Raw genomic sequence first — 27034 nt, forward strand, 5'->3', positions numbered from 1 at the left:
GTTTTTACGTGTTTTTTACGTGTTTTGGAGTTTTTACGTGTTTTGGAGTTTGTACGTGTTTTTACTAGGGGTGCAACGATACTCGTATCAATATTGAACCGTTCGATACAGTGCTTTCGGTTCGGTATGCATATGTATCGAACAATACAAAATTTTTAATTTATTTTATCAACTTTCCTTCTGACGGTGCTGTCTGTGTTGAGCGCTCAGTGGATCTGCGCTCGACAGTGCAGCCTAGGCGGAGTAGTCGAACGCAGATTCACTGAGCGCAGGGCAAGCTAGCGAGACAGAAGTTAAGCTCTCCTTGCAACATGGCAAATTGAACCTCCCCCACCCTCATTCAGATGTGGCGTTTGGAACTATTTTGGTTTTCATGTGACGTATGACCCTGAAGGTAAGCGTGTCATGGACTGAAGTAAAACAGTATGTTGGGTGTGCCACGCAATGCTCAATTACATGGGTGGGAACTAGTGTGTTAGCGCAGTTAGCTCGTTAACGTGTTGGCCGTCCAGCCCCACGCACGGGGCGATCCGCCGTAGCTCGTTAACAGAGATTTGCCGTGTTGTGGCGTTAACGTCATTTCAACGAGATTTACGCTGACAGCACTAGTGGGAACACAACGAATATGACTGCACATTTACTCCGACATCATCCTAGTGCAAAGACAAGTGGAAGCAGACAAAAACAACAAGCACGCATGCTACAAACTTTAGCCGAGTCATTTAGACAGCCGTTAGCACATGATTCTCCTTATGGGGACTTGATATGTTTAATATGCTGCTGAGAATATAGCCCAGAAGAAGCGTATACTATAGCTTTTATTTTGGAAAGAGCCATTTCTCTGTAATAAACTCTCTTTTCCAAAGATGAGTGATTCCTCAACCAGATACAGGGCTCGCAAAATCGCTAGCCCGACGTCCCGGGGCTTTTTTCCAGTGGGGCTACCAAAATCTATCTCTGCCCTGCCCGTCGGGCTATCGTAGGAAGGAAAAATATATGTCAATGCTTTTGCATTCTTTCAGAAATGTAGCTGGGTAATTATGTCATTGGCATCGGTGAGCCACTGTCCAATATGTGACATATTGAAATCGCGTTTGAATTTGCGCTTGTTTTTTGCTTTCACTTTGCAATCGCGCGAACTGTGTATAGAGAGCGACAGTACTGATTGGTGAGTGATGATAATTTGCGCACCAATTCCTCTGACATTGTCTTATCAATCGTTAGCTTACTATGCAAACATGACAAGTGAAATCTCCCGCAGCAAGCTTAAACATGTGAGAGGTTGATCGCGCAGAGAATCGCTGAGCGTCATGTGAGTGCCTGTGTAAAAGCAGCAGATATATATTTTAGTTCTGCTGAGCCAAATAAGACAGGTCAGGGTGAAGAAGTGACAGCCAAAGAAAAGCTTACCACAAAAAGGAAAAGTTATGACAAATCAGACTATAAGGCAAAAAGAAAGTGCGGCTTTATGGTTTCATGGACAAAAGAATTTCTGTGGCTGCAATATGACGAGCTAAATAACCAGGGGTGCACATAAGTGGTCCGCAGGTGTGCATTTGCTGTCAAAATAAAAAACGCGCACAAGATAAGAAGTTGCAACGCGTGTTTGCGTACATAAGATTTTCTGGAAGAGGACAGACACTTGTTTAGAACTCTTAAAGATGTCGAAGAAGCAAGCTCCTTTAAGCAATTACTGTGATGTTCCTCCACCTCCAAAGAAATGTCAGGAGTCCGAACCACAAAAGAAGCGCGTATTCTCGGAAAAGTGGTTGCAGGAGGTGAGCTGGCTTCAAACAAATGATGAACGCACAGAGATGTGGTGCAGAATGTGCCGTGAAAATTTAATAAATGACAAATTAAAAAGGCATGAACATTTTTTTTTGTATCGAAAAACTATCGAACCGTGACACCAAAGTATCGAACCGAACCGTAAATTTTGTGTATCGTTGCACCCCTAGTTTTTACGTGTTTTGGAGTTTTTACGTGCTTCAGGGTTTGTACGTGCTTCAGGGTTCGTACGTATTTTGAAGTTTGTATGTGCTTTGTCTGTAGGGGCCACCGTAAATATACTTTTATTTATTCACTCCACATAAAATTTAATAAATAAATCATATAATACAAAAATCAACTATTCACATTTCAACTTTTAACTATTTAAATTTTCAGCTTTTTCCTTTTACAAATTTAAAGTGAAACAACACAAAACACTGCAAACCACAACACAATTAAATATAAATTATAATATGAAAACAAAAAGAACATGCATATTCTCTGCATATATGGGCCTGCATGAATAAACTTTCTGAATCCTTTATCATCCGCAACTGAAAATAGTTGTGGATGATTACTACTGGGATTTCCGGCTCTTTTTAAAGAACTCTTTCGGCTCTTAACTGGCTCTTCAGGTTGTTTTGTTGCTTTAATTAATGTATTATTAAAAATAATATAAAATTATGCATAAAAGGAATTACTAATGTAAAAAAAAGTGGTTTTATATATATCTTTTTATTAGGGGTGCAACGATACTCGTATCAATATTGAACCGTTCATACAGTGCTTTCGGTTGTACGCATATGTATCGAACAATACAAAAATTTTAATTTATTTTATCAACTTTACTTCTTACGATGCTGTCTGTGTTGAGCGCTCAGTGGATCTGCGCTCGACAGTGCAGCCTAGGCGGAGTAGTCGAACGCAGTGTTGCCAACTTAGCGACTTTGTCGCTATATTTAGCGAGTTTTCAGACCCCCTAGCGACTTTTTTTCTAAACAAAGTCGCTAAAAAAAGACGTGAAAGCGCATATCGCTTTTACTCTCAACAAGCAGCGGGTGCTGTAACGCAGTCAGTTCTTCTTTTACTCTTATGCTGTTTTGTGGATCACAAGGTTTAAAACTACTTATAAACACACACACACAAAGTAACTCCACCAGAGTGCCTATTTCGGGTCACTTTTGCCGGTCCAAGTCCGGATTAAGGAGCAGGGTTGGAATTGTGACATTAAAAAAAACAATAATTGCTAAAAGAAATTTAATTTGTAGTTCTAAATAAACTCTAAATGCATTTAGGACGTCTTTTACTCACTTTATGTGTCTTCCACGATGTTATTTTAGGTTACAATTACATTAGCATGACCAATTATGCAAATTAGGTGATGACGTCATTTAGCGACTTCTAGCGAGTTTTAGGACAGCCAATAGCGATTTTCCTTACTGAGGAGTTGGCAACACTGGTCGAACGCAGATTCACTGAGCGCAGGGCAAGCTAGCGAGACAGAAGTTAAGCTCGTTGCAACATGGCAAATTGAACCTCCCCCACCCTCATTCAGATGTGGCGTTTGGAACTATTTTGGTTTTCATGTGACGTGTGACCCTGAAGGTAAGCGTGTCATGGACAAAAGTAAAACAGTATGTTGGATGTGCCACGCAATGCTCAATTACATTGGTGGGAACTAGTGTGTTAGCAGGTTAGCTCGTTAACGTGTTGGCCGTCCAGCCCCACGCACGGGGCGATCCGCGGTAGCTCGTTAACAGAGATTTGCCGTGTTGTGGTGTTAAAGTCATTTCAGATTAACGCTGACAGCACTAGTGGGAACACAACGAATATGACTGCACATTTACTCTGACATCATCCTAGTGCAAAGACAAGTGGAAGCAGACAAAAACAACAAGCACGCATGCTACAAACTTTAGCCGAGTCATTTAGACAGCCGTTAGCACATGATTCTCCTTATGGGGACCTGATATGTTTAATATGCTGCTGAGAATATAGCCCAGAAGAAGCGTATAGTATATGGAACGCCAGGACTGCCATAATGAATTAATTAAATACACCAATAAATAATTAATTAAATGTGGCAATAATTAATTAAAATCGGAAATAATTAATTACATAAATATTTATGACACATGTAATTAATTAATTAATGACACATTTAATTAATTAATGACACATTTAATTAACTATTTCTTTATTTCACATTTTAATTAATTATTGCACAGTTGACTCCTTCAGGTCTCACCATGAAATAATTTTATCTGTCAACCTCACCCATCAAACTCAGGGGGCGGGGCTAACGCTGATCGAGTCAAAACCATTGCTTTGGCTTGGTAGCACACAACAAGCAGCATGTGGAAACTAACAGAACTGAACTTTGAAAAACCCTGTTTGTGTGTCACCAAATACCGTTTTAATATTTTTTTTAGCCGAGAATGTAGTGGTTTAATCTTCATGTGTCATCAGTGTGACCTGCGTATAAACACATAAAAGAAATAACGTTGGTGTTTCCGTCATGTAGTAACTGCTGGCTTTAACTGTACAAAGGTTGTTCGACACTATGAAACACATACAGACTTCATGATGTTCGGCTAATATTTTTATTGTGGATATTAATCATGAGGGTAAACGGACCTGTACACCACACGATATCTTCAGCTCTATGAGTTAACACAGAGTTTCCCAGCTGACTAATCTAATGGTCATCTACGAATATGTCACGGGTCATATCAATATGATTTTACAGAAAATCATCCTTATTACTGCCAACTATTCCAGAGATGTGAAAATCTACAGGATAAAGAACAAAACATCCAGAAGTCTGCACGATGTGTTTCATAGTTTGTAACAAGCCTTTGACAGTTAAACATAACATGACCGAAAAAGAAAAAAAAGAGAAAAATATAACAAATTATATGTTAACCTCATTTATTTTTATTTAAGTAAACTCTAAATATTCTAACAGACAGCTGGTGCCTAGAAAACCTATTAAAAAACAGATGATATAATATTTCTGTCCAGGTTGCAGTCTTCATGATGAACACGCTGTTGCAAACTCTGCTCCTCTCGGTGGAAATGCGCCTTCTCTTCTCTTTCTTTAAAACATTTTATAAGTCAGTTTACTTTCAAGATTCACTGTTAAATCCAAAACACACCAGATAAAGAAAAGCGAATGGTTCAGTCGAACACATGTGCCAGTGAACCATTAAACGTCTGTAAAACTGTGCAGTTATGAAACGTAACTTTAACCCCAGCCAAACCGATTTGCTCAGTTGTAAATAAAACAGCGAAGTAAACGTGACCCGACAGACAAAACCTGAGTGAATTAAGTCCAGCGTTTAACACTGAGAGCTAAAACTCAGGTGAGGTTTCAGAGCTGTGTGCCGGTGATTGGACGTCAGCCACTGATAAAGTGGGTTCGCCTATAAAGTGCTCTGTTGGGAAACAAGCTCCAGCAGCTCTGCGCTCGGAAAAAAAAAAATTTACTTGTGCAGAAAAATGTGCTGACATTGCGTTATATTGTGCACCGGCTGCCCAGTTAAACTGTGACTATCACCAGGTAACGTGGACGTGTTTCTTGAATTAGCAGCAGGTGTTAAACAACCGCTGACAGGTGAGGAGGAGGAGGATGCATGCAGGTAAACTGAGGGCCTGTTGAGCTGATCACTGGTGTCGTGAGAAACACGTCAGCTCGTTCTTTATGTTACAGAAGCACAGAGACACAAGACCAGGCGGAAAGAGACGATCGTTCGGTGAAAATGAGAATCTGCAAATGCAACATGTGGAACACAGAGAGTGGAGTATCTAAACAAATCGGTTAACGTAGCCCCCACCCCTCCAAAACAAACAAATACACACAAAATAAACAGTTAAGCTGGAACACCGGGGCTGTGAGCTCGGTGCACTCTGTCAGCTGACTGTTAGCAGAGCTAGTGAAATGTCTGAAAACACCTGAGCACTTTTGCAAACATGTTCTATGTTAACAACCTGACCAGACATTCACAGCTAAAACACTATTATTAAAACTACACCATTGCTGCCTGTGATTTGAAATGCATTCTGGAATACCAAGTCGACACAAGCAATCGATTATCTAGGATTGACCTGTCTTGCCTTACTTTGCACGGCAACCAATAAAATGTTAGAGAAGCTGCATGGCAGCGTTAACCCCGCCCCCTGAGTTTGATGGGTGAGGCTGACAGATAAAATTATTTCATGGTGAGACCTGAAGGAGTCAACTGTGCAATAATTAATTAAAATGTGAAATAAAGAAATAATTAAATGTGTCATTAATTAATAATGTGTCATTAATTAATTAATTAAATGTGTCATTAATTAATTAATTACATGTGTCATAAATATTTATGTAATTAATTATTTCCGATTTTAATTATTTATTGCCACATTTAATTAATTATTTAATGGTGCATTTAATTAATTCATTATGGCAGTCCTGGCGTTCCATAATAGTATAGCTTTTATTTTGGAAAGAGCCATTTCTCTGTAATAAACTCTCTTTTCCAAAGATGAGTGATTCCTCAATCAGATATTAATTTTTGTTATTACTTTGTTGTTTCAGCAACATTAAATTTAAAAACTGTACTTTTGAGTTAAAATATATATTTATTTTAATAAATGACAAATTAAAAAGGCATGAACATTTTTTTTTGTATCGAAAAAATATCGAACCGTGACACCAAAGTATCGAACCGAACCGAACCGTGAATTTTGTGTATCATTGCACCCCTAATTTTTATATATAAATATATGTGGTGGCCCCTAGAGACAAAGCACGTACAAACTCCAAAAAACACGTACAAATTCCAAAACACATTCCTAGAGTTAACTGAACTTCCAAAACAGAACTATCTAGATCACTTAAATTACACAATTGAAAGCATATGTGTATGGTTTGTGTATTTATACACAAGCACTCATATATATTCAAATAATAAAAAAAAAAGTTTATCTACCTGTTACTACCACACACCAAATCAGGTCGTTGGTACTTGCTGGCTTGTGTAGCCACTAGGTAACAAAAGCTCAACACTGCGCCTAGCATCCTAGAGCACTTCTGTTGTGTTTTGTACGTGTTTTGGAGTTTTTACGTCTTTTGGAGTTTGTACTTGCTTCAAGGTTTGTACGTGCTTCAGAGTTCGTACGTATTTTGAAGTTTGTACGTGCTTTGTCAATAGGGGCCACCGTAAATATACTTTTATTTATTCACTCCACATAAAATGTAATAAATAAATCATATAATACAAAAACCAGCTATTCACATTTCAACTTTTAACTATTTAAATTATTAGCTTTTTCCTTTTAAACAAATTTAAAGTGAAACAACACAAAACACTGCAAACCACAACACAATTAAATATAAATTAAAATATGAAAGCAAAAAGATGCATATTCTCTTTTATATGGGCCTGCATGAATAAACTTTCTGAATCCTTTATCATCTGCAACTGAAAATAGTTGTGGATGATTACTATACCTTTCTAATGTGACGTTGTTGTCCCTGGCTCGCTTTCTCTCTCTGTGCTACTGCCAGTGTAACTACCGCCCCTCCCACCTCTTCCCAGCGCAAAACACAAGGCTCACGTGCGGAGTGAAGCGGGAAAAAAGTGCGAGAGAGAGGGTGAGAGAAAGGGGGGGAAAAAAAACAACCCATGGCTTGCGATAAGGAGCCAGCTCACGTAGTTCACCTCAAAGAGCCATTTCGTTCGCGACCGACCCATCACTAGTATATTATACTATTCCATGTGTTATCATGTGTTTGCTATGATGTGATGTGTAGTAATGGTTATTAAGGTGCTAATCGCTAATTGGGGATAAGCTAGCAAGCTCGACAATTAGCCGCCATGCTAAGCAGACGTTGGTAGCCAAGTTCATATGTCACTGTGGGGTTACGAGCTCACATGGCTTGTAGCTGTGCCAGAGAGCAAGCTTGGGTGAGCTAGCCTTAAAAAAAGACTATTGTTCATTCTCCTGCCAGACGCCTCGCTGCTGTGCTGCCTCGCTGCTGTGCTGCCTCGCTGCCGTGCTGCCTTACTACTGTGCTGTCTCGCTGGTGCCATTAAAGGACCGGCGGATGCCATCCATTCATCCATCCGGACCTCGATTATTTGGACCGAAGTACTCACACACACGCCCGCACTCAGTGCCACACTCTCTTTATTTTGCTGGCCAGCTAACACCATTGTTTTTTTGGGGGGTTTTTTGCATTCACAAAGACTATCCAAAGACATTTTGGTTATTGTCAAATAGACACTCTCTGATTACGGACTGAGGAGGTTGTGGTGTTACAACCCCAGGACTGAGAAAAAAAAAAGACTCTTTACACAATATATTCACAAGTGGCTATTGATGGAAATATTTTTTTTCTTTTTTCTTCTTCTTGTCTTTGTTTACATTGTATCCCAGAGAAGTTTTAAGTTGTTCAGGTTGAAACATTTGCACTTAGAGTCGGTTAAGTTTCCTTTGATGTATCAGCGTCAAGCTGATGTTTAAGAGGGTAGGTTAAGGACGTATGTGCTCCAGTCCATCAATCCTTTAAAGTGCTGGACACAGATGGTAAATTGCCATCAGACCCTAAATAAATTGTCCTCTGCTGTTATCCATATTGCTTCACTCATTATTTGGTGAGTAGACGTATTGGTTACATAGGTCTATTAGGTTATGTTGAGGTGATCCTCGGGTTGGGGAATGGGTGTTCCTACTGTAGTGCAAAATTAAAACCAAGATGGACAAGAAAAGTTCAAAGCCATCAGGTACTCAGCTTAGAAAAAAGAGAAAAGAAGAGGAGGAGAAACAAGCAAAAGATACAGGTAATCAGATGTGTCATTGGATAATGGCAGGTCATGTATCCTGAAACTATCAGAATCAGAATACTTTATTAACCCCTAAAGAAATGATGTGGGCTACAGTTGCTCTAAGAAGAAATGGTAAAAATAGTAACAGTAACAGACTAAACTCCAAACAATACATTATGTTACAGATTATGTTTTAATATTAATTAGTCATTGTCAATTGTTGACTTGTCCTGTTTTCATTGTATGACAAATTATGATGGCTGTCTGGTAGCTGTTTGCATACTATGCATACTCACTCTCTCTCTCTTCATATGTGTGCGTGTGTGTATGTATATCTGGTGAAATTCAGTATGGTTCCGACAACAGTTTTATGTTTGTTATGTTTTATGTACAATCCTTAATATTTATACACACATTTATACACACACATACACATAAATTTTAATGTGTGTGTGTGTGTGTGTATATGTGGGGGGGGAATGTTTGCCCAGGGCGCCAAACAGGCTAGGACCGCCACTGTAAATGATTAATAAAATACATGCAATAAATGATTAATACACTCATAAGTCATCAGACATTACACTCGCAAATTATCCCTGATTTGATTGATTACCTTCCTCAATAAATTAGATTATACAGAACAATCTGCATTTTTCTTTTATTTTTCCTTCCTTTTTTGCAACCATGTTAGCATTCAGTCACATTTCTATTTAAACATACAAGTAAATGCAATCATATCTGTTTTGTCGATGTCAAGCAACGTTTTAGTTTGTGCTGAACCATTTGCATTTGGCAAACAGACACTGTTTGCCAAATGCTGAGTTATATTCTCCACCTAGCTATGCCTTTGACTCCGGGGAAGGTAATGTGCTTCAAATTTATTTAAACATTTTAATGCTTTGTTGATGGAGAACACTTAAGTACATCCTGACCTTAAAACTGAGAGAATGTGCAAGGCAATGCTCAAACTGAAGAGAACTTATTGGGCTACAGTTCTACAAGGGTTTGTCTCTTTGAGTGACTGATTTAAAAAATGATGCTTAATATTAACAATAATTGTTTAGTGTAAAATACAGCTTTTATGAAGACGAAACTTGCTCACAGCTTCATTCACTCACCTTTTGTGAAGTTATACCGTGCTGAGAAACCAATGGCCTCCAGTTCACTATCAGCCACAAATTTGATGTACAAGTACCTCCCACTGGAGCGGACATATGATGGGCTTTCCTGTCCGCAGTAGCGACCAATTATGGGAGAGAAACCAAAGGGACCATCGCGGACTTCAATGTGGTCGAATTTACACTCCCAGGAGGGCTCGATGGAATACTTCTCATCAAAGAACAGGTCGATGCACTGCCGAGGAGAGGCTACAACAGGCCAAGAGGTTGAGAGAAGGTGAAGTTAACAGCAGGAGGAGTGGGAAGTGGTACTGTAAGGATGCTAAAAAACAAAACAAGATAAGGTCTCACCTTCTATAATATAGATGCATTCCCTCTCAGGTGGGTATTTCTCAGGGTAATTCGGTGATGTGAAATGCCCTCCATCAGGCTTCTTTACCCAGGTCCCACACTCCCCAGCTGGTGTCACACCCGAGTTGTTCTTTACTAGAAACGGGTACACAGGCAATATAAAGTACACAGTTTACCAAAAGTAGATCACATCCTTGTATCTTTAGTTTTAAAACATCCATATTTTTGTAGCACAAATTGGATTTGTCAAACTTTTCCATCTTTTGAGAAGATACTGCCAGAAACAATGGAAAAAGGTTAAAATAGACTTTCAGCATTACAGGTTATATTCTTATATTAACACGACAAAGCAAATGCAAAGATTATTATTTACTATCTAATTAAAGACTCCCCAGAGAGATGAAGAATCAGGTGGAGCACTTTGATCCAGGAATACACACACCTTTTCCATTTGACTACTTTCAACGGAATCTAATATATAAAATACTTTGGATTAAGCATTTCTCCTCAAAAATTATTGTTATAATGTAAGTATGAACCAGGAATTATGAATGATCATGGTTAACTTTGCGTGTGGGTTGTCTTTTTTGACAAGTTCTACAAGACTGTGTAGATCATGAGAGATTCTGGAAAAGTAACTGTAGAAAAGAATTCCAGAAGCTGAGTTAGCTAATTATTTACTATACTGTGCTACAGTAATTTTTGGCACTATATTGATATTTTATTAGTTTAATATTATCACTGCACTTTTCTCATGAGATCATTATCACAAACTATCACTCAATCTAATAATTAGTTTTATTATTTTTCATGATAGATTAATATTCATACATTTCACTACATTTTAGGTTAAAACCCAGAGTAGTATTCGAGTATCAGGCCACCTGCCCTCTGCAGCCACATGAATGATATGGCAAGATGTGATAGATTACCTTGAGCTTTTGTTTTAGTAGCTGTGGCACTTGATAGCTCAGGTGAGAGGAGGCTTGCTGCTAAAGCTGACAGGACACAAAAAAGAAGACGTTAAAGATGACGTTGTTCGTCGGGAGTTGCTTGTATTTACTTTGAAATAGCAACAACAGATAACTAAACCAGCATAAACACCGGTTAGACTAGGAGACTGTAAATCGGTGGCTACTGTTTTTACTTTCTTATAGATAAAAGCTATTTGATATATTTATTTTTTAAATCACATGCACGAACAACAAGGGTCTACTTACTGAACTATGTTCAATAAGTGAACATGTTTCAGGGAACTTACCGATTTGCAGCATAAGTTTGTGCAGCATGTCTGTTCCCAGAGGATGTGTAGTTCAGTTTGCTGTTGGTTAAAGAGTGTCGATCAACCCACCAATTCCTCAGATAATTCGCCAAATCCGAGAGCTGGCTTGTCCATCTCTCCCGCCGTGCGTCCCTGTCGGCTCAAAAGATTACACTCTCGTCCGCCACCAACCTTCACAATTTTTGCTCCACCTTTAGGCTGCATTAATCCTCTGAAAAGCCTCCGGTCATTCACAAGGCTGCGCTGTCCCGAGGCTTGGTGCCTTAATCCAGCCTCCAGTAACGCAGTCAGCGCAGTTATCAATACACTGGAATCAATTCAAAAATATTAATAATAGTAACATTTTTTACTATAACAAAAATGCAGTTGTACCCATTAAATGGTTTCATGTTTAATTGGATGAAATAAAATGTTCAGCACTTATCAAACAGGCAAATTTATGTCTGTTTTCATGAAATCTGACGCAAAACCCGAAGGTATATCCAGTGGCGGTCCTAGCCTGTTTGGCGCCCTGGGCGAAAACACCCCCCCCCCCCACACACACACACACACACACACACACACACACACACACACACACATAAACTTTATGTGTATGTGTGTGTGTATAAATGTGTGTATAAATATTAAGGATTGTACATAAAACATAACAAACATAAAACTGTTGTCGGAACCATACTGAATTTCACCAGATATACATACACACACGCACACATATGAAGAGAGAGAGTGAGTATGCATATGCAAACAGCTACCAGACAGCCATCATAATTTGTCATACAATGAAAACAGGACAAGTCAACAATTGACAATGACTAAATAATATTAAAACATAATCTGTAACATTGTTTGGAGTTTAGTCTGTTACTGTTACTATTTTTACCATTTCTTCTTGGAGCAACTGTAGCCCACATCATTTCTTTAGGGGTTAATAAAGTATTCTGATTCTGATAGTTTCAGGATACATGACCTGCCATTATCCAATGACACATCTGATTACCTGTATCTTTTGCTTGTTTCTCCTCCTCTTCTTTTCTCTTTTTTCTAAGCTGAGCACCTGATGGCTTTGAACTTTTCTTGTCCATCTTGGTTTTAATTTTGCACTCCAGTAGGAACACCCATTCCCCAACCCGAGGATCACCACAACATAACCTAATAGACCTACACCTTAGTTCACAGATTCACTTTGTCTAGGGTTTATGTCTGGGATTTCGCACAACCCAGGATTCAAATCATGAATACATAATGGGCTTGGACTGACAACATTATGAATGAAATGTGCTCTATCTGGAAGCAGCCGGCCGCCTGCCCTTTCGACGGGTTGTGTGTGAGACTTTAAATCATCAAACTATAAATTTTAAATTGTTATTGATCCCTTTATCCCAAGTCCTAAAGTGTATATTTATTTTCTTACTCTTCTTATATTTATTGTTTGTTTACTTGCACTGCTGTAACTGGAGCCTCGTCGTCTCGTCTCTCTATATACTGGACTGTATGTAGCGGAGATGACAATAAAGTTTACTTTGACTTCAGAAGCGAGCAGGCGCACCGAGGGCTCTTGCGCTCACTTTTCGCATACAGAAAGGCGAAAAAAACATCAGTGCAAATTATAAGTCTGTATCATAATGTCTGGTGTTTTCGTGTTTGTTGGTTTGTTTTTATTTTGTCTTATTTTGCGAGTTGGTTATTAGATGCTGCTCCAGCCAGCCAGAGAATCCCCTGCCGTCCCGCCCTCTCCTCCCTGTGCTGCAAGCAGCAGGCACACCTCGCAAACGGAGGGCACCCTTACTCTCCCAGCAAATGGGCGATAGAAAACCGATCGGTGCCTATGCCATCCCCAGTATGCGCTGGCATGACGTCAGGCAGCATTAGTACGAGCAGTTTTTTTTTTTTTTTTGCCGATGCCTGTGATGCCGCCCCCCACCAAGGCATCATGGCCCGTATCAAAAACCGCTACTGTATCTGAGTCTTCTATCAAAAGATACAGCTAACTTCATGAAGTTGTAGTGTTATGACATGCATAGGTTCTTTCTCTTCAGCACCCTCTGCTGGTCATAGTGGGAATACTCACCAGCTTATATTTTGGTGGGGTTTTTCTGTGTTCCTGTGGGTAGAGGAAACAGGAAGCTGGTCGCTTGTTAGCCTGCAGAATATGTTGTTGCTCTTTAAAACGTTTCTGCCTTGGAGAGTTATTGCTTGTGAGTTATAATGTACAACATGTTTACAAGTTTATTTGGTGCATTCATAGATTTGTTTAGAAACCAGTTATTTCATCTGCTATGTTTATCTTTGAGGAAGCTAAACTCGCTAAGTTGTATTGTGAGCAACACTGAGTCGCTGTTGATTACATATACTATATAACAGTATAGTTCATATTCTAGAAGTGTGAGTAAAAAGGAAAAGACATCTTGTGACATTTACTTTGTGTTTGTTTTTAGTTTTACGGGAAGAAAAGGATGTCAATCATTGAACTACTGACGAAGTAAAAAGCCTTAAACTTACTTCCGCCTCCAGTGTTCATTGAAACCGTTAGCTGTCTGTCAAGTTGGGCAAAGGGACGCACAATAAGGACAGAACATGTACAAAAAGGCTTTATTTCGCCAAGACTGTGCGTTTCAGACTATTACATGCATTTGAATGGAGTTGTCACTACCCGATCCGTACCGGAAACCCGATCGGTACCCCGCATGCGCGAAAGGTGTCTACTTCCGGTCGTAGCGTTTTACGATCGTTATGGGTCAGAGTATCTGTTAAGATGTTAAGAATAATAAGTATATCTTAAAATGTTTGCAATAATGAAGCATTTCAGTACAATGTAGACAAAAACGAAAAATAAAAAGATAGTTACGTTTAAAGTCGGACCGTACAAATCGGGTCTACCCGATAAGTACCGTGCATGTGCAGATGTTTTCTTCTTCTTCTGTTCATTTAATGGCAGTGTACTCCCCAGTGTACGAGGATACTGCCACCTGCTGACCCAGCGAATGAACCCCATTGTAAAATGAATTGGCGTCATTACAAACGTGTGTTAAATTTGATTTAGTGATAGTCGAGTGTGTTTATGCTTGTCTGTGAGGAGAGGATTGACTGGAATAGTGATGATGATGTCCGCTATCACTGTCAATTGTCAGTAAACACTTAATCTGGCTGATGAATCTTCACATGACACATTGCTAAATCAATATTATTAAGTCTGTAATTAGGCGTCATTCTTCTAATTTTACGGCGCTGTTGTTCAATTGGGGAATGCTCTCTGTTGAGGAGAAAAGCATGAATTTGTTTGTATACAGATTATCCATTGTTTAAATGTCCCGGGCAGTCGAAAAGGAGGCAGAGCTGTTGAGAAATGCTAGGAGCTAACTGGGCGCTAACCGTATCATTCAAATATATTGAATGTCGCAATGTTGGCAAAGAGAGGAAGTGACGTAAGATTTGCGCATGCGGGGTACCGATCGGGTTTCCGGTACTGATCGGGTAGTTGTTTTTTTTTTTTTTTGTTTTGTTTGTTTTTTTAATTTCGCTTTATTGACAAAGCACAAAATACAGATATACAAATACAATATAGGAAACACAATGTCAGGGGGTTCGTATAAAAAAAACAAAATAGACACAATCTATTGTGTCTATTTGTGTCGCATGATATTGAACAGGGAACATAAGTTTATGGTTTTGACAGCTTTTTGATTTTGAGAATGTTGTATGGTTTTAACATATTGTTTGGTTTCATTTAAAAAGCACCGAAAGGATGGTTTTGCGTTAGAGAATTTCGACTTATGTATATGAAATTTAGCCAATAATATCAATAAATTAATCAAATAAAATTCGTTTGCCCTGTACATGAGGTACTTAAAGAAACCAAACAATATTTTCTCGTAACAAAGAGAGAGCTCAGAAAAGATAAAGGAAACAACAAAAACACAAAATTCTTGCCAGAAAAGATTCGTGTATAAGCATGACCAAAATAAATGAGAAATATCTTCCTTCACACAATTACAAAATGTACAGTTAATATCAATGTCCTTTTTATAACGTACAAGAAAAGATCTGGTTGGGTAAAAACGATGAATAACTTTAAAGATCGGGTAGTGATAGGAGTTCTTGTCGCTACCTGATCCGTACCGGAAACCCGATCGGTACCCCATGCGCAAATCTTATGTCACTTCCTCTCTTTGCCAACATTGCGACATTCAATATATTTGAATGATACGGTTAGCGCCCAGTTAGCTCCTAGCATTTCTCAACAGCTCTGCCTCCTTTTCGACTACTGAGACATTTAAACAATGGATAATCCGTTTACAAACAAATTCATGCTTTTCTCCTCAACAGAGAGCGTCCCCCGATTGAACAACAGCGCCGTAAAATAAGAAGAATGGCGCCTAATTACAGACTTAATAATACAGACTTTGTAATATCTCACGTGAAGATTCATCAGCCAGATTAAGTGTTTACTGACAATTGACGGTGTAAGCGGACATCATCATCACTATTCCAATCAATCCTCACCACACAGACAAGTATAAACACACTCGACTATCACTAAATCAAATTTAACACACGTTTGTAATGACGCTGATTCAGTTTACAATGGAGTTCATTCGCTCGGTCAGCAGGTGGCAGTATCCTCTTATACTGGGGAGTACACTGCCATTAAATGAACAGAAGAAGAAGAAAACCGCTGCACATGCGCGATACGGATCGGGTAGACCCGATTTGTACTGTCCGACTTTGCACATGCGCAGTAAGGATCGGGGAGTCCTGATCCGTAACTATCTTTTTATTTTTCGTTTTTGTCTAAATTATATTGAAATGCTTCATTATTGGAAACATGTTAAGAGATACTTATTATTCTTAACATCTTAACAGATACTCTGACCCGTAACTATCGTAAAACATAAAACGTAAAACCTTCGACCAGAAGTAGACACTTTTCGCGCATGCGGGGTACCGATCGGGTTTCCGGTACGTATCGGGTAGTGACAGTTCTCGCCCGAAACAAAGTCTAGGTTTTCATTTTGTGAATAACTTGAAAGTCTTAGCTCAACAGCTACAAAACCTGTTTGTCCAAAACGTGGATATTGAATTATATAAGATGAAGCCATAAATATGTGTGTCTGAGCATCCTGTCAAAAGTTACAGCTATTTATATGAAGTTGTACAAAAAGGCTTTATTTCGCCAAGACAGTGCGTTTCTGACTATTACATGCATTTAATTGGAGTTCTCGCCCGAAACAAAGTCTAGGTTTTCATTTTGTGAATAACTTGAAAGTCTTAGCTCAAACAGCTACAAAACCTGTTTGTCCAAAACGGGGATATTGAATTATATAAGATGAAGCCATAAATATGTGTGTCTGAGCCTTCTATCAAAAGTTACAGCTAACTTCATGAAGTTGTACAAAAAGGCTTTATTTCGCCAAGACAGTGCGTTTCTGACTATTACATGCATTTGATGGAGTTCTCGCCCGAAACAAAGTATAGGTTTTCATTATGTGAATAACTTGAAAATCTTAGCTCAAACAGCTGCAAAACCTGTTTGTCCAACACGGGAATATTGAATTCTATAGGATAAAGCCATAAATATGTGTGTCTGAGCCTTCTATCAAAAGTTACAGCTATTTATAGGAAGTTGTACAAAAAGGCTTTATTTCGCCAAGACACTGCGTTTCTGACTATTACATGCATTTGATGGAGTTCTCGCCCGAAACAAAGTATAGGTTTTCATTATGTGAATAACTTGAAAATCTTAGCTCAAACAGCTGCAAAACCTGTCTGCCCAGCACGGGGATATTGAATTCTATAAGATAAAGCCATAAATATGTGTGTCTGAGCCTTCTATCAAAAGTTAGAGCTAACTTCATGAAGTTGTACAAAAAGGCTTTATTTCGCCAAGACAGTGCGTTTCTGACTATTACATGCATTTGATTGGAGTTCTCGCCCGAAACAAAGTATAGGTTTTCATTATGTGAATAACTTGAAAATCTTAGCTCAAACAGCTGCAAAACCTGTTTGTCCAACACGGGAATATTGAATTCTATAGGATAAAGCCATAAATATGTGTGTCTGAGCCTTCTATCAAAAGTTACAGATAACTTCATGAAGTTGTACAAAAAGGCTTTATTTCGCCAAGACAGTGCGTTTCTGACTATTACATGCATTTGATTGGAGTTCTCGCCCGAAACAAAGTATAGGTTTTCATTATGTGAATAACTTGAAAATCTTAGCTCAAACAGCTGCAAAACCTGTTTGTCCAACACGGGAATATTGAATTCTATAGGATAAAGCCATAAATATGTGTGTCTGAGCCTTCTATCAAAAGTTACAGCTATTTATAGGAAGTTGTACAAAAACGCTTTATTTCGCCAAGACAGTGCGTTTCTGACTATTACATGCATTTGATGGAGTTCTCGCAAGAAACAAAGTATAGGTTTTCATTATGTGAATAACTTGAAAATCTTAGCTCAAACAGCTTCAAAACCTGTTTGCCCAGCACGGGGATCTTGAATTGTATAAGAGAAAGCCACAAATATGTGTGTATGCTTCTTCTATCAAGACTTACAGCTATTTATATGAAGTTGTACAAAAACGCTTTATTTAGTCAAGACAGTGCGTTTCCTACGATTACATGCATTTGAATGGGGGAATTCGACCGAAACAAAGTATAGATTTTCATTATGTCATTAACTTGAAAATCTTAGCTCAAACAGGTTCAAAACCTGTTTGCCCAGCACTGGGATCTTGAATTGTATAAGAGAAAGCCACAAATATGTGTATATGCTTCTTCTATCAAGACTTACAGCTATTTATATGAAGTTGTACAAAAACGCTTTATTTCGTCAAGACAGTGCGTTTCCTACGATTACATGCATTTGAATGGGGGAATTCGCCCGAAACAAAGTATAGGTTTTCATTATGTGAATAATATGTGTGTATGCTTCTTCTATCAAGACTTACAGCTATTTATATGAAGTTGTACAAAAACGCTTTATTTCGTCAAGACAGTGCGTTTCCTACGATTACATGCATCTGAATGGGGGAATTCGCCCGAAACAAAGTATAGGTTTTCATTATGTGAATAATATGTGTGTATGCTTCTTCTATCAAGACTTACAGCTATTTATATGAAGTTGTACAAAAACGCTTTATTTCGTCAAGACAGTGTGTTTCCTACGATTACATGCATTTGATTGGGGTAATTCGCCCGAATCAAAGTATAGGTTTTCATTATGTCATTAACTTGAAAATCTTAGCTCAAACAGCTTCAACACCTGTTTGCCCAGCACGGGGATCTTGAATTGTATAAGAGAAACCCACAAATATGTGTGTATGCTTCTTCTATCAAGTTGTACAAAAACGCTTTAAATCGTCAAGACAGTGCGTTTCCTACGATTACATGCATTTGAATGGAGGAATTCGCCCGAAAAAAAGTATAGGTTTTCATTATGTGAATAACTTGAAAATCTTAGCTCAAACAGCTTCAAAACCTGTTTGCCCAGCACGGGGATGGATATTGAATACTAAAAGATAACGCCGTAAATATGTGTGTCTGAGTCTTCTATCAAGACTTACAGCTATTTATATGAAGTTGTACAAAAACGCTTTAAATCGTCAAGACAGTGCGTTTCCTACGATTACATGCATTTGAATGGGGGAATTCGGCCGAAACAAAGTATAGGTTTTCATTATGTGAATAACTTGAAAATCTTAGCTCAAACAGCTTCAAAACCTGTTTGCCCAGCACGGGGATCTTGAATTGTATAAGAGAAATACACAAATATGTGTGTATGCTTCTTCTATCAAGACTTACAGCTATTTATATGAAGTTGTACAAAAACGCTTTATTTCGTCAAGACAGTGCGTTTCCTACGATTACATGCATTTGAATGGGGGAATTCGGCCGAAACAAAGTATAGGTTTTCATTATGTGAATAACTTGAAAATCTTAGCTCAAACAGCTTCAAAACCTTTTTGCCCAGCACGGGGATGGATATTGAATACTAAAAGATAACGCCGTAAATATGTGTGTCTGAGTCTTCTATCAAGACTTACAGCTATTTATATGAAGTTGTACAAAAACGCTTTAAATCGTCAAGACAGTGCGTTTCCTACGATTACATGCATTTGAATGGGGGAATTCGGCCGAAGCAAAGTATAGGTTTTCATTATGTGAAACAAAGTATAGGTTTTCATTATGTGAATAACTTGAAAAATCTTAGCTCAAACAGCTGCAAAACCTGTGTGCCCATCACAGGGATATAGACTTCTATGAGATAAAGCCATAAATATGTGTGTCTGAGTCTTCTATCAAAAGTTACAGCTATTTATATGAAGTTGTACAAAAACGCTTTATTTCGTCAAGCCAGTGCGTTTCTTACGATTACATGCATTTGAATGGGGAGCTCGCCCGAAACAAAGTATAGGTTTTCATTATGTGAAACAAAGTATAGGTTTTCATTATGTGAATAACTTGAAAAATCTTAGCTCAAACAGCTGCAAAACCTGTGTGCCCATCACAGGGATATAGACTTCTATGAGATAAAGCCATAAATATGTGTGTCTTATTCTTCTATCAAAAGTTACAGCTATTTATATGAAGTTGTACAAAAACGCTTTATTTCGTCAAGCCAGTGCGTTTCCTACGATTACATGCATTTGAATTGGGAGCTCGCCCGAAACAAAGTATAGGTTTTCATTATGTGAATAACTTGAAAATCTTAGCTCAAACAGCTGCAAAACCTGTGTGCGCAGCATAGGGATATAGACTTCTATGAGCTAAAGCCATAAATATGTGTGTCTGAGTCTTCTATCAAAAGTTACAGCTATTTTTATGAAGTTGTACAAAAACGCTTTATTTCGTCAAGCCAGTGCGTTTCCTACGATTACATGCATTTGAATGGGGAGCTCGCCCGAAACAAAGTATAGGTTTTCATTATGTGAATAACTTGAAAAATCTTAGCTCAAACAGCTGCAAAACCTGTGTGCCCATCACAGGGATATAGACTTCTATGAGATAAAGCCATAAATATGTTTGTCTGAGTCTTCTATCAAAAGTTACAGCTATTTATATGAAGTTGTACAAAAACGCTTTATTTCGTCAAGCCAGTGCGTTTCTTACGATTACATGCATTTGAATGGGGAGCTCGCCCGAAACAAAGTATAGGTTTTCATTATGTGAATAACTTGAAAAATCTTAGCTCAAACACCTGCAAAACCTGGGGTGCTCGCCCGAAACAAAGTATAGGTTTTCATTATGTGAAACAAAGTATAGGTTTTCATTATGTGAATAACTTGAAAAATCTTAGCTCAAACAGCTGCAAAACCTGTGTGCCCATCACAGGGATATAGACTTCTATGAGATAAAGCCATAAATATGTGTGTCTGAGTCTTCTATCAAAAGTTACAGCTATTTATATGAAGTTGTACAAAAATGCTTTATTTCGTCAAGCCAGTGCGTTTCTTACGATTACATGCATTTGAATGGGGAGCTCGCCCGAAACAAAGTATAGGTTTTCATTATGTGAATAACTTGAAAATCTTAGCTCAAACAGCTGCAAAACCTGTGTGCCCAGCACAGGGATATAGACTTCTATGAGATAAAGCCATAAATATGTTTGTCTGAGTCTTCTATCAAAAGTTACAGCTATTTATATGAAGTTGTACAAAAACGCTTTATTTCGTCAAGCCAGTGCGTTTCTTACGATTACATGCATTTGAATGGGGAGCTCGCCCGAAACAAAGTATAGGTTTTCATTATGTGAATAACTTGAAAAATCTTAGCTCAAACAGCTGCAAAACCTGTGTGCCCAGCACGGGGATATTGAATCTGATAAGATAAAGCCATAAATATGTGTGTCTGAGTCTTCTATCAAAAGTTACAGCTATTTATATGAAGTTGTACAAAAACGCTCGATTTCGTCAAGCCAGTGCGTTTCTTACACCCTAAAAAATTATTCAGGGGCTTAGTAAATATCATTATAATTCTAAGTTAGATGACCTTGATTAAATCTGTGAAAATCACAAAAGTGTTATCTTGAGTTGAAAATACTGAAAAGAATGTTTAAATTTTCAACACCAGTTTTTGAGTTGAACTGAGCTCTTTTGTTCAAGTTTATTTAAAAGAAAAAATTCTGTATTTGAAACACAGGGTGCATTATTTAAATCTACTCAATATAACTCATAGAAAGTACTCAAAATAACTGAGACACTGGTATTCATACTTATCATTGTCTTTAACTTTAATTATTAATGGTTCAAAATCAATATAATTTTGTCCCCCAATACTAACTTAAAACTTTGAGTAAGACTAATGACCTTTGGCATGTACCGCGCGCGAGGAGCATGGCCTCATGGGAGATTTTCTGCACGTTGAACGAGACAGACACACATCCACTGCAGACTTGGTAACGTTTTCAGGTAAGTGACCAATTCTTACATTAGCTGTCTTTATCCACACTGTTCTTTTATAACATGTTCCGAAGAAAGCGTTTGTCATGGTGGCTCACTTTTCGCAGCGTGTTTGTGCACGTTAATTTAAGTTTTCAACCCGTCTTCCAGTCAAGGCGGCGGGAAACCGCGCCCTTTTATCCTTTTACGTTCTGAGTCGCTATCTGCGTTCCGGGTAATTTGACCGGAATGTCCCGGTACCAGCGACCTGACCGTTTAATCGGGGGCATTTTAGGAACCACGTGAAAGCAGGTGTGCTCAGACATTTCTAGAAAATGGCCCTGTTGAGTCGCGGTGCGGGAGCTGCGGTAGTCACGCGGCCTGACTCACTCTGTCAGGTTGTTCAGGAGGAGATGAACAGACGTCATCAATGGCTTTGGTAACTAAGAAGACCTGCCCGCGGAACAGTTCATAGCAGCAACCATGCTGCTTAGCTTTCTTGTTCTATGTGGGGTCTTTCAGAGCATATAAGACGCTGCTTTCAGCTTTGTCCCGAACAGGGCCAGTTTTTGAGAGAACGCTGAGAGGACCGCCCGGGTCAGCAGATTACCTCATCCAGGGCCGGTCCAAAGTACTATGGGGCCTTAAGTAAATTTAGACTCGGGGCCCTACTTCCTTTCAGATCCGAGAAAATAATGGAAAAAAAAAAGCTTTGGTCCTTTGGGTCAAGCCAAAAGTACCATCATTTCCAGTATAGTTACTCCCAATTTACATAAATAAATGTTTATTTCAATCCAAGCTAAAATTTCTTATAAGAGATTGATGTTATGGCAGATTACTCTGTGACATGTTTTGTAATGATAAAGTTTTGATTTGTGTTTTTTCAGCACCATCTTCACCACCAGGAGAAAAAAATCTGCATCAACTACAAAGTAAAGCAGGTAATTTTACTCAGAGGACTTGATGTGTTAAATTTTGGAATGATATGATATTGTTTTATACAAGCTGAGTAGTGGATGGTGATACCACCTAAATATTTATACTGGTTTTGTGGTGGGTTATTTTAGTCATACAAATGCCAAATCTAAATTTTGAGAATTTTTCAGTTCGGTAAATATATTGATGAGTTCATGGTCTGTCATCTAGTGTCACCATACTATCTTTTTATTTATACAGCGTGGTGATGTGATTCAGATTATTTCAATGTGGTTAGGTATTGTACTTTGTTCCATGTTGACTTATTTGTAAGTTGTATCCTCCACCTGAATTGGTAGTGAGTATTGGTTATTCAATCAGTTAATCATACAAAAACTGTGTAAATATGGTTATACACCATTCTGTCATCTTCATACTGTGAGACATATTTTCTCACAATTTTTTAGGTCACAGGTGATGAGATGGCAGTGTAAACTCTGCAAACATGAGGAGTCATCAAAAGTGTCACTACTCAAACATTATCGAGTGAAACATGGTACATTTGGTCATGGCTATTCCATACCCTGTCTTCATTTGAATTGTCCTTGCTCTTTTAAGACATGGGGTGCCTTACGCTCACACTTGTCTAGGTCTCACAGTTCGCATGAAACGGAAGAGTGTGAGGTCCTTCCAACTATCAGATGTAAAATCTGTGACTCTTTTTACCCAAACACAAAAGACTATTTTCAACATATAAATTCCCATTTGAAAAGCTATGAAACCATAGAGTGTGTTTTTGATGGTTGTGAGTTTAAGACAAACATTTGTGGGACTTATGCGACTCACAGAAGTCGAAAGCACAGATTTTGTTCATGGAAGCACTTTAAAACTAACTTGATTTCAAAGCAAACTGTCAGTACATCTAATGAAATCTTCTTACCAGCACTGGAATTAGAAGATCACGAGGACTTGGATGTCACCATTGAACTTGGTTGTGAAATGGAAACAACAAATGAAATTTTGAAAAATACTGGTGTGCTCTTGTTAAAACTGGAAAGCATCTATAATGTTTCTGGTAAATGTGTGGATGACTTGGTGGAACAGCTCAGTTATATCTGCACATTATCATTTCAGTATATTCCAAAGTCAATAAGTGATATTCTTATTAAGAATAACTGTAATATTGATCAGTCTTTTGTCAGTGAATTGGCTCATTCCTTTATGTGCAGCCCTTAGTCCTGATGGTCCCTTTGCTTCAAGATATAAGAGACAGAAATATTTCAAGGAAAACTTCTGTGTTATTGAACCAGTAGAATACTGTTTGGATCCAGAAAAGAATTCCACTTTTCAGTATGTGCCTATTCTTCAGTCCTTGCAGCTGTTACTGAGTAAAGAAGATGTTAACAGTATATTAACTAGACATTTGAACACTTCACAGTTATCCTCTTTCCACGATGGACAATATTTCAAGCAAAACCAACTTTGTGCTATTGAGGACTTAAGTATTTCCCTTGTTCTCTATGTGGATGACTTTGAAATTTGTAATCCACTTGGGACTTCAAGAAAAAAACACAAAGTCACAGCTGTGTACAGGGTACTTGCTGATAAACCAACTGAACTGAGATCACAGCTAACATCAATTCAATTGGCTCTCCTGTGTAAGGCAAGTGATGTTAAAACTTTTAGCTATGAAACTGTTCTCGAGCCACTTTTAAAGGATCTCATAACATTAGAGAGAGACGGGATTTTTTGTTCACAGCTTGGTAGATATATCAGGGGCACTGTTTGTGTTTGTGCTGACAATCTTGGCGCTCATTCTCTTAGTGGACTCGTGGAAAGCTTTTCTGGACATTACATCTGTAGATTTTGCCTTGGAGACCATTCAGACTTTCAGCAAAAAGAAGTTCGTTCAGGAGCTTTTCCACCAAGAACAAAAGAGAACTATGATCTACATGTCCAAACCATAAAGGAAAATTCCTCCTCGGTTCATTTTTGTGGTGTGAAGAAAGGTTGTCCATTAACAGGGAAATTAAAATATTTCCATTTTGTCACAGGGTATCCACCAGATCTTTTGCACGACCTTTTTGAAGGCATAATTCCACTAGAATTAGCATTATGCCTTCATGTGTTTATCCGTAAACGTTACTTTTCCTTAACTGAACTCAATAACTTCATAACAGAATTTCCTTACAAATGGACCGATAAAACAGATCGCCCCCAAATCATCCCCCTAAATTTTTCCACTCGCAAAAGCATTGGTGGCAACGCACATGAAAACTGGACGTTATTGAGACTATTGAGACTATTACCTTTTATTATTGGGGAAAAGATTCCCAAAAATGATGAAGCATGGCAAGTTCTTATGACTCTAAAAGATATAACTGAACTTGTTGTGTCCCCTATTCACAGAGAGGAAAGTATTTGCTACTTGGACACACTTATATCTGAACATCGCAACAGGCTATTGGAGGTTTTCCCAGAGCAAAAACTAACTCCAAAACACCATTTTTTGGAGCATTATCCTGACTTGATCAGAGGATTTGGTCCATTAGTATGCCTCTGGACTATGCGCTTTGAGGATAAACATAGTTTCTTTAAGAAGGTTGTTAAACACACAAACAGCTTCAGAAATGTACTATTGTCACTTGCCTCAAAGCACCAGATGATGATGGCATACTATTCAGATGGTAATGCATTGAAGTGTCACTAAAGTATCATCTCTTCCATTGAAACTGCTTGATGTAGAAATACAGCAGTGTCTCAAGGAACTTTATCCAACACAAGCCTATGTGAATTTGACCAACTCTCTGACTCATCATGAAACTAAATATGCCTCAGGAATGGTTTTGCCTCATGGATCTACTTGTGGCTTACCTGACTTTGTGGAGATTTTACAGATTGTTGTCTTAAGCAATGAATTTCTTTTCATTGTGAAGTTACTCAACAGCTGGTATGATGAACATTTTAGGGCATTTATTCTGGATCCTTCTGGGAAAATGACCTTAATACATCCCAGAGTACTTGGTGACACTTACCCCTTAACACCATATCGTGTTGAAGGCAAGCAAATGGTGTCAATAAAACGTCACATTGTTTGTTAGTGTAAGGGGAAAGACTCAGATACCCCCTTTCTTTTTCTTTTTTCTTGTGGTTTTTATTCTGCAGATGGACTCCGTTGCCTTGAAAGTAATTTTTGGACAACAGAGTGAGAAGCTTGTGCTCTCTTCAGGAATACCCAGGACTGTTGAGGAGTTGCATGAGACAGTGAGAGAGACATTTGGGCTAGTTGAGGATTTCGCATTGCACTATTATGATGACTCGTTTGGAGATTTCTTTACACTTCATTCTCCCAACCAAATCAAAGATAGGGGTACAGTCAAAGCTGTGGTCATTCCATCAGTAGTGCTTACATTGATTCCTCAGTGTGAAAATCCCTCAGATGTAAGTTCACTGAATGAAAGTTCAAGCTCTTCAACCTATAAAACCACAGAAGACCAAACAGATGGATCATCTCTGTCTTCAGACAACACTGTCATACTCTCCCCTCTTCAAAGTCCTCTGAAGACTACATGGCCAGATGAAATTGTCATTCCACTTTTCTCTGTGGCAACAGAGACTGTACTGAAAAATGCCAATGAAGTCTTTGTTCAAAATGGCACTGTGCTGAACAATACTTCAGTCAAGTCAGATATAATGGAAAAATTAGCTGATTATATGTACAGCTACACAGCCTACCCTACTGGCCTTCAGATTGGAGAAGTGGCAGAGGCTCTGGTCAAAAAGCACCCATGTCTGACAGAGCCAGGCAGTCGTAATGGCTGGATGGGATGGATGTATAGTCTTAAATACAAGATGGGAAATTACAGGTCAAAGTTACGAAGTCTTGGAGTTCCAGAGGTTACTTGCAACTCACTGAAGAACAAGCACCCTGATAAGGCTCCAGCGAAGAACATAAAGAAGGCGCGGAAAGGAGAAGTGCTGTTTCTGCCACACTATCCAGGACAAGATGGTAAAGAACAGCAAGAGCTGGAGCGACAACAACTGATTGATGAGTGTAAGAAGAAAAACAGCACAGCCATCAAGGATTTAATGTGCAAAACCTTTGCACATAGAAGACATGATATTATCAGCCAACAGCTGAGTGTCAGCGACATCAAGGACAGATGGCCGGCGTTGTTTGACGTCTCCCAAGTAAGTGAACATTTAAAGGGATATCCACTTGTAAATAAAATTTGGTCTGTTAGATCCCCCATCATAAGATAAGTGAGGAAAAACATGTTGCTACCATCCTAGTGATTTTGATGATCTTGCAGCAGCCAGGTTGCTTTAATTTGTCATAAGACTCTAGAATCACTAGGAATTTGAATCAAAATGAGGAATCTGAATCAAAACCAGAATGGTTCTAA

General features: G+C 38.5%; 1 protein-coding gene and 3 long non-coding RNA genes across 5 annotated transcripts in view; 3 read left to right on the top strand and 1 right to left on the bottom strand.

Moving 5' to 3' along the window:
* LOC146498359 (neuropilin and tolloid-like protein 1) overlaps positions 1 to 13512 on the bottom strand; it is a 33965-nt gene extending 20453 nt beyond the window's left edge. Inside the window, exons 1-5 of the mRNA XM_085142183.1 lie at positions 13408 to 13512; positions 11316 to 11643; positions 10987 to 11052; positions 10055 to 10189; positions 9704 to 9952 (exon numbers count right to left, since the gene is read on the bottom strand). Coding sequence (XP_084998309.1) covers positions 9704 to 9952; positions 10055 to 10189; positions 10987 to 11052; positions 11316 to 11343 — 478 coding nt within the window. The 5' untranslated portion in view covers positions 11344 to 11643; positions 13408 to 13512. The remainder of the gene's footprint in view (positions 1 to 9703; positions 9953 to 10054; positions 10190 to 10986; positions 11053 to 11315; positions 11644 to 13407) is intronic.
* LOC146498361 (uncharacterized) lies at positions 6094 to 8393 on the top strand. Its single transcript, XR_014870986.1, has 2 exons — positions 6094 to 6873; positions 6910 to 8393. It is a non-coding gene; the product is annotated as an uncharacterized LOC146498361 (long non-coding RNA).
* LOC146498362 (uncharacterized) lies at positions 13443 to 14955 on the top strand. The gene is made up of 2 exons (XR_014870983.1): positions 13443 to 13534; positions 13775 to 14955. It is a non-coding gene; the product is annotated as an uncharacterized LOC146498362 (long non-coding RNA).
* Positions 14956 to 19493: 4538 nt separating this feature from the next.
* Positions 19494 to 27034, top strand: part of LOC146498363 (uncharacterized) — a 28626-nt gene continuing 21085 nt past the window's right edge. Inside the window, exons 1-3 of one of the 2 annotated variants that reach the window (XR_014870981.1) lie at positions 19494 to 21743; positions 22601 to 22654; positions 23096 to 26819. This is a non-coding gene — a long non-coding RNA (uncharacterized LOC146498363). Of the gene's footprint in view, positions 21744 to 22600; positions 26820 to 27034 lie in introns of both variants that reach the window. The other variant, XR_014870980.1, reaches the window with a different exon arrangement.

Source organism: Neolamprologus multifasciatus, chromosome 18 (assembly GCF_963576455.1).
Source record: "Neolamprologus multifasciatus chromosome 18, fNeoMul1.2, whole genome shotgun sequence".
In the NCBI taxonomy this organism is placed as follows: Eukaryota; Metazoa; Chordata; class Actinopteri; order Cichliformes; family Cichlidae; genus Neolamprologus; species Neolamprologus multifasciatus.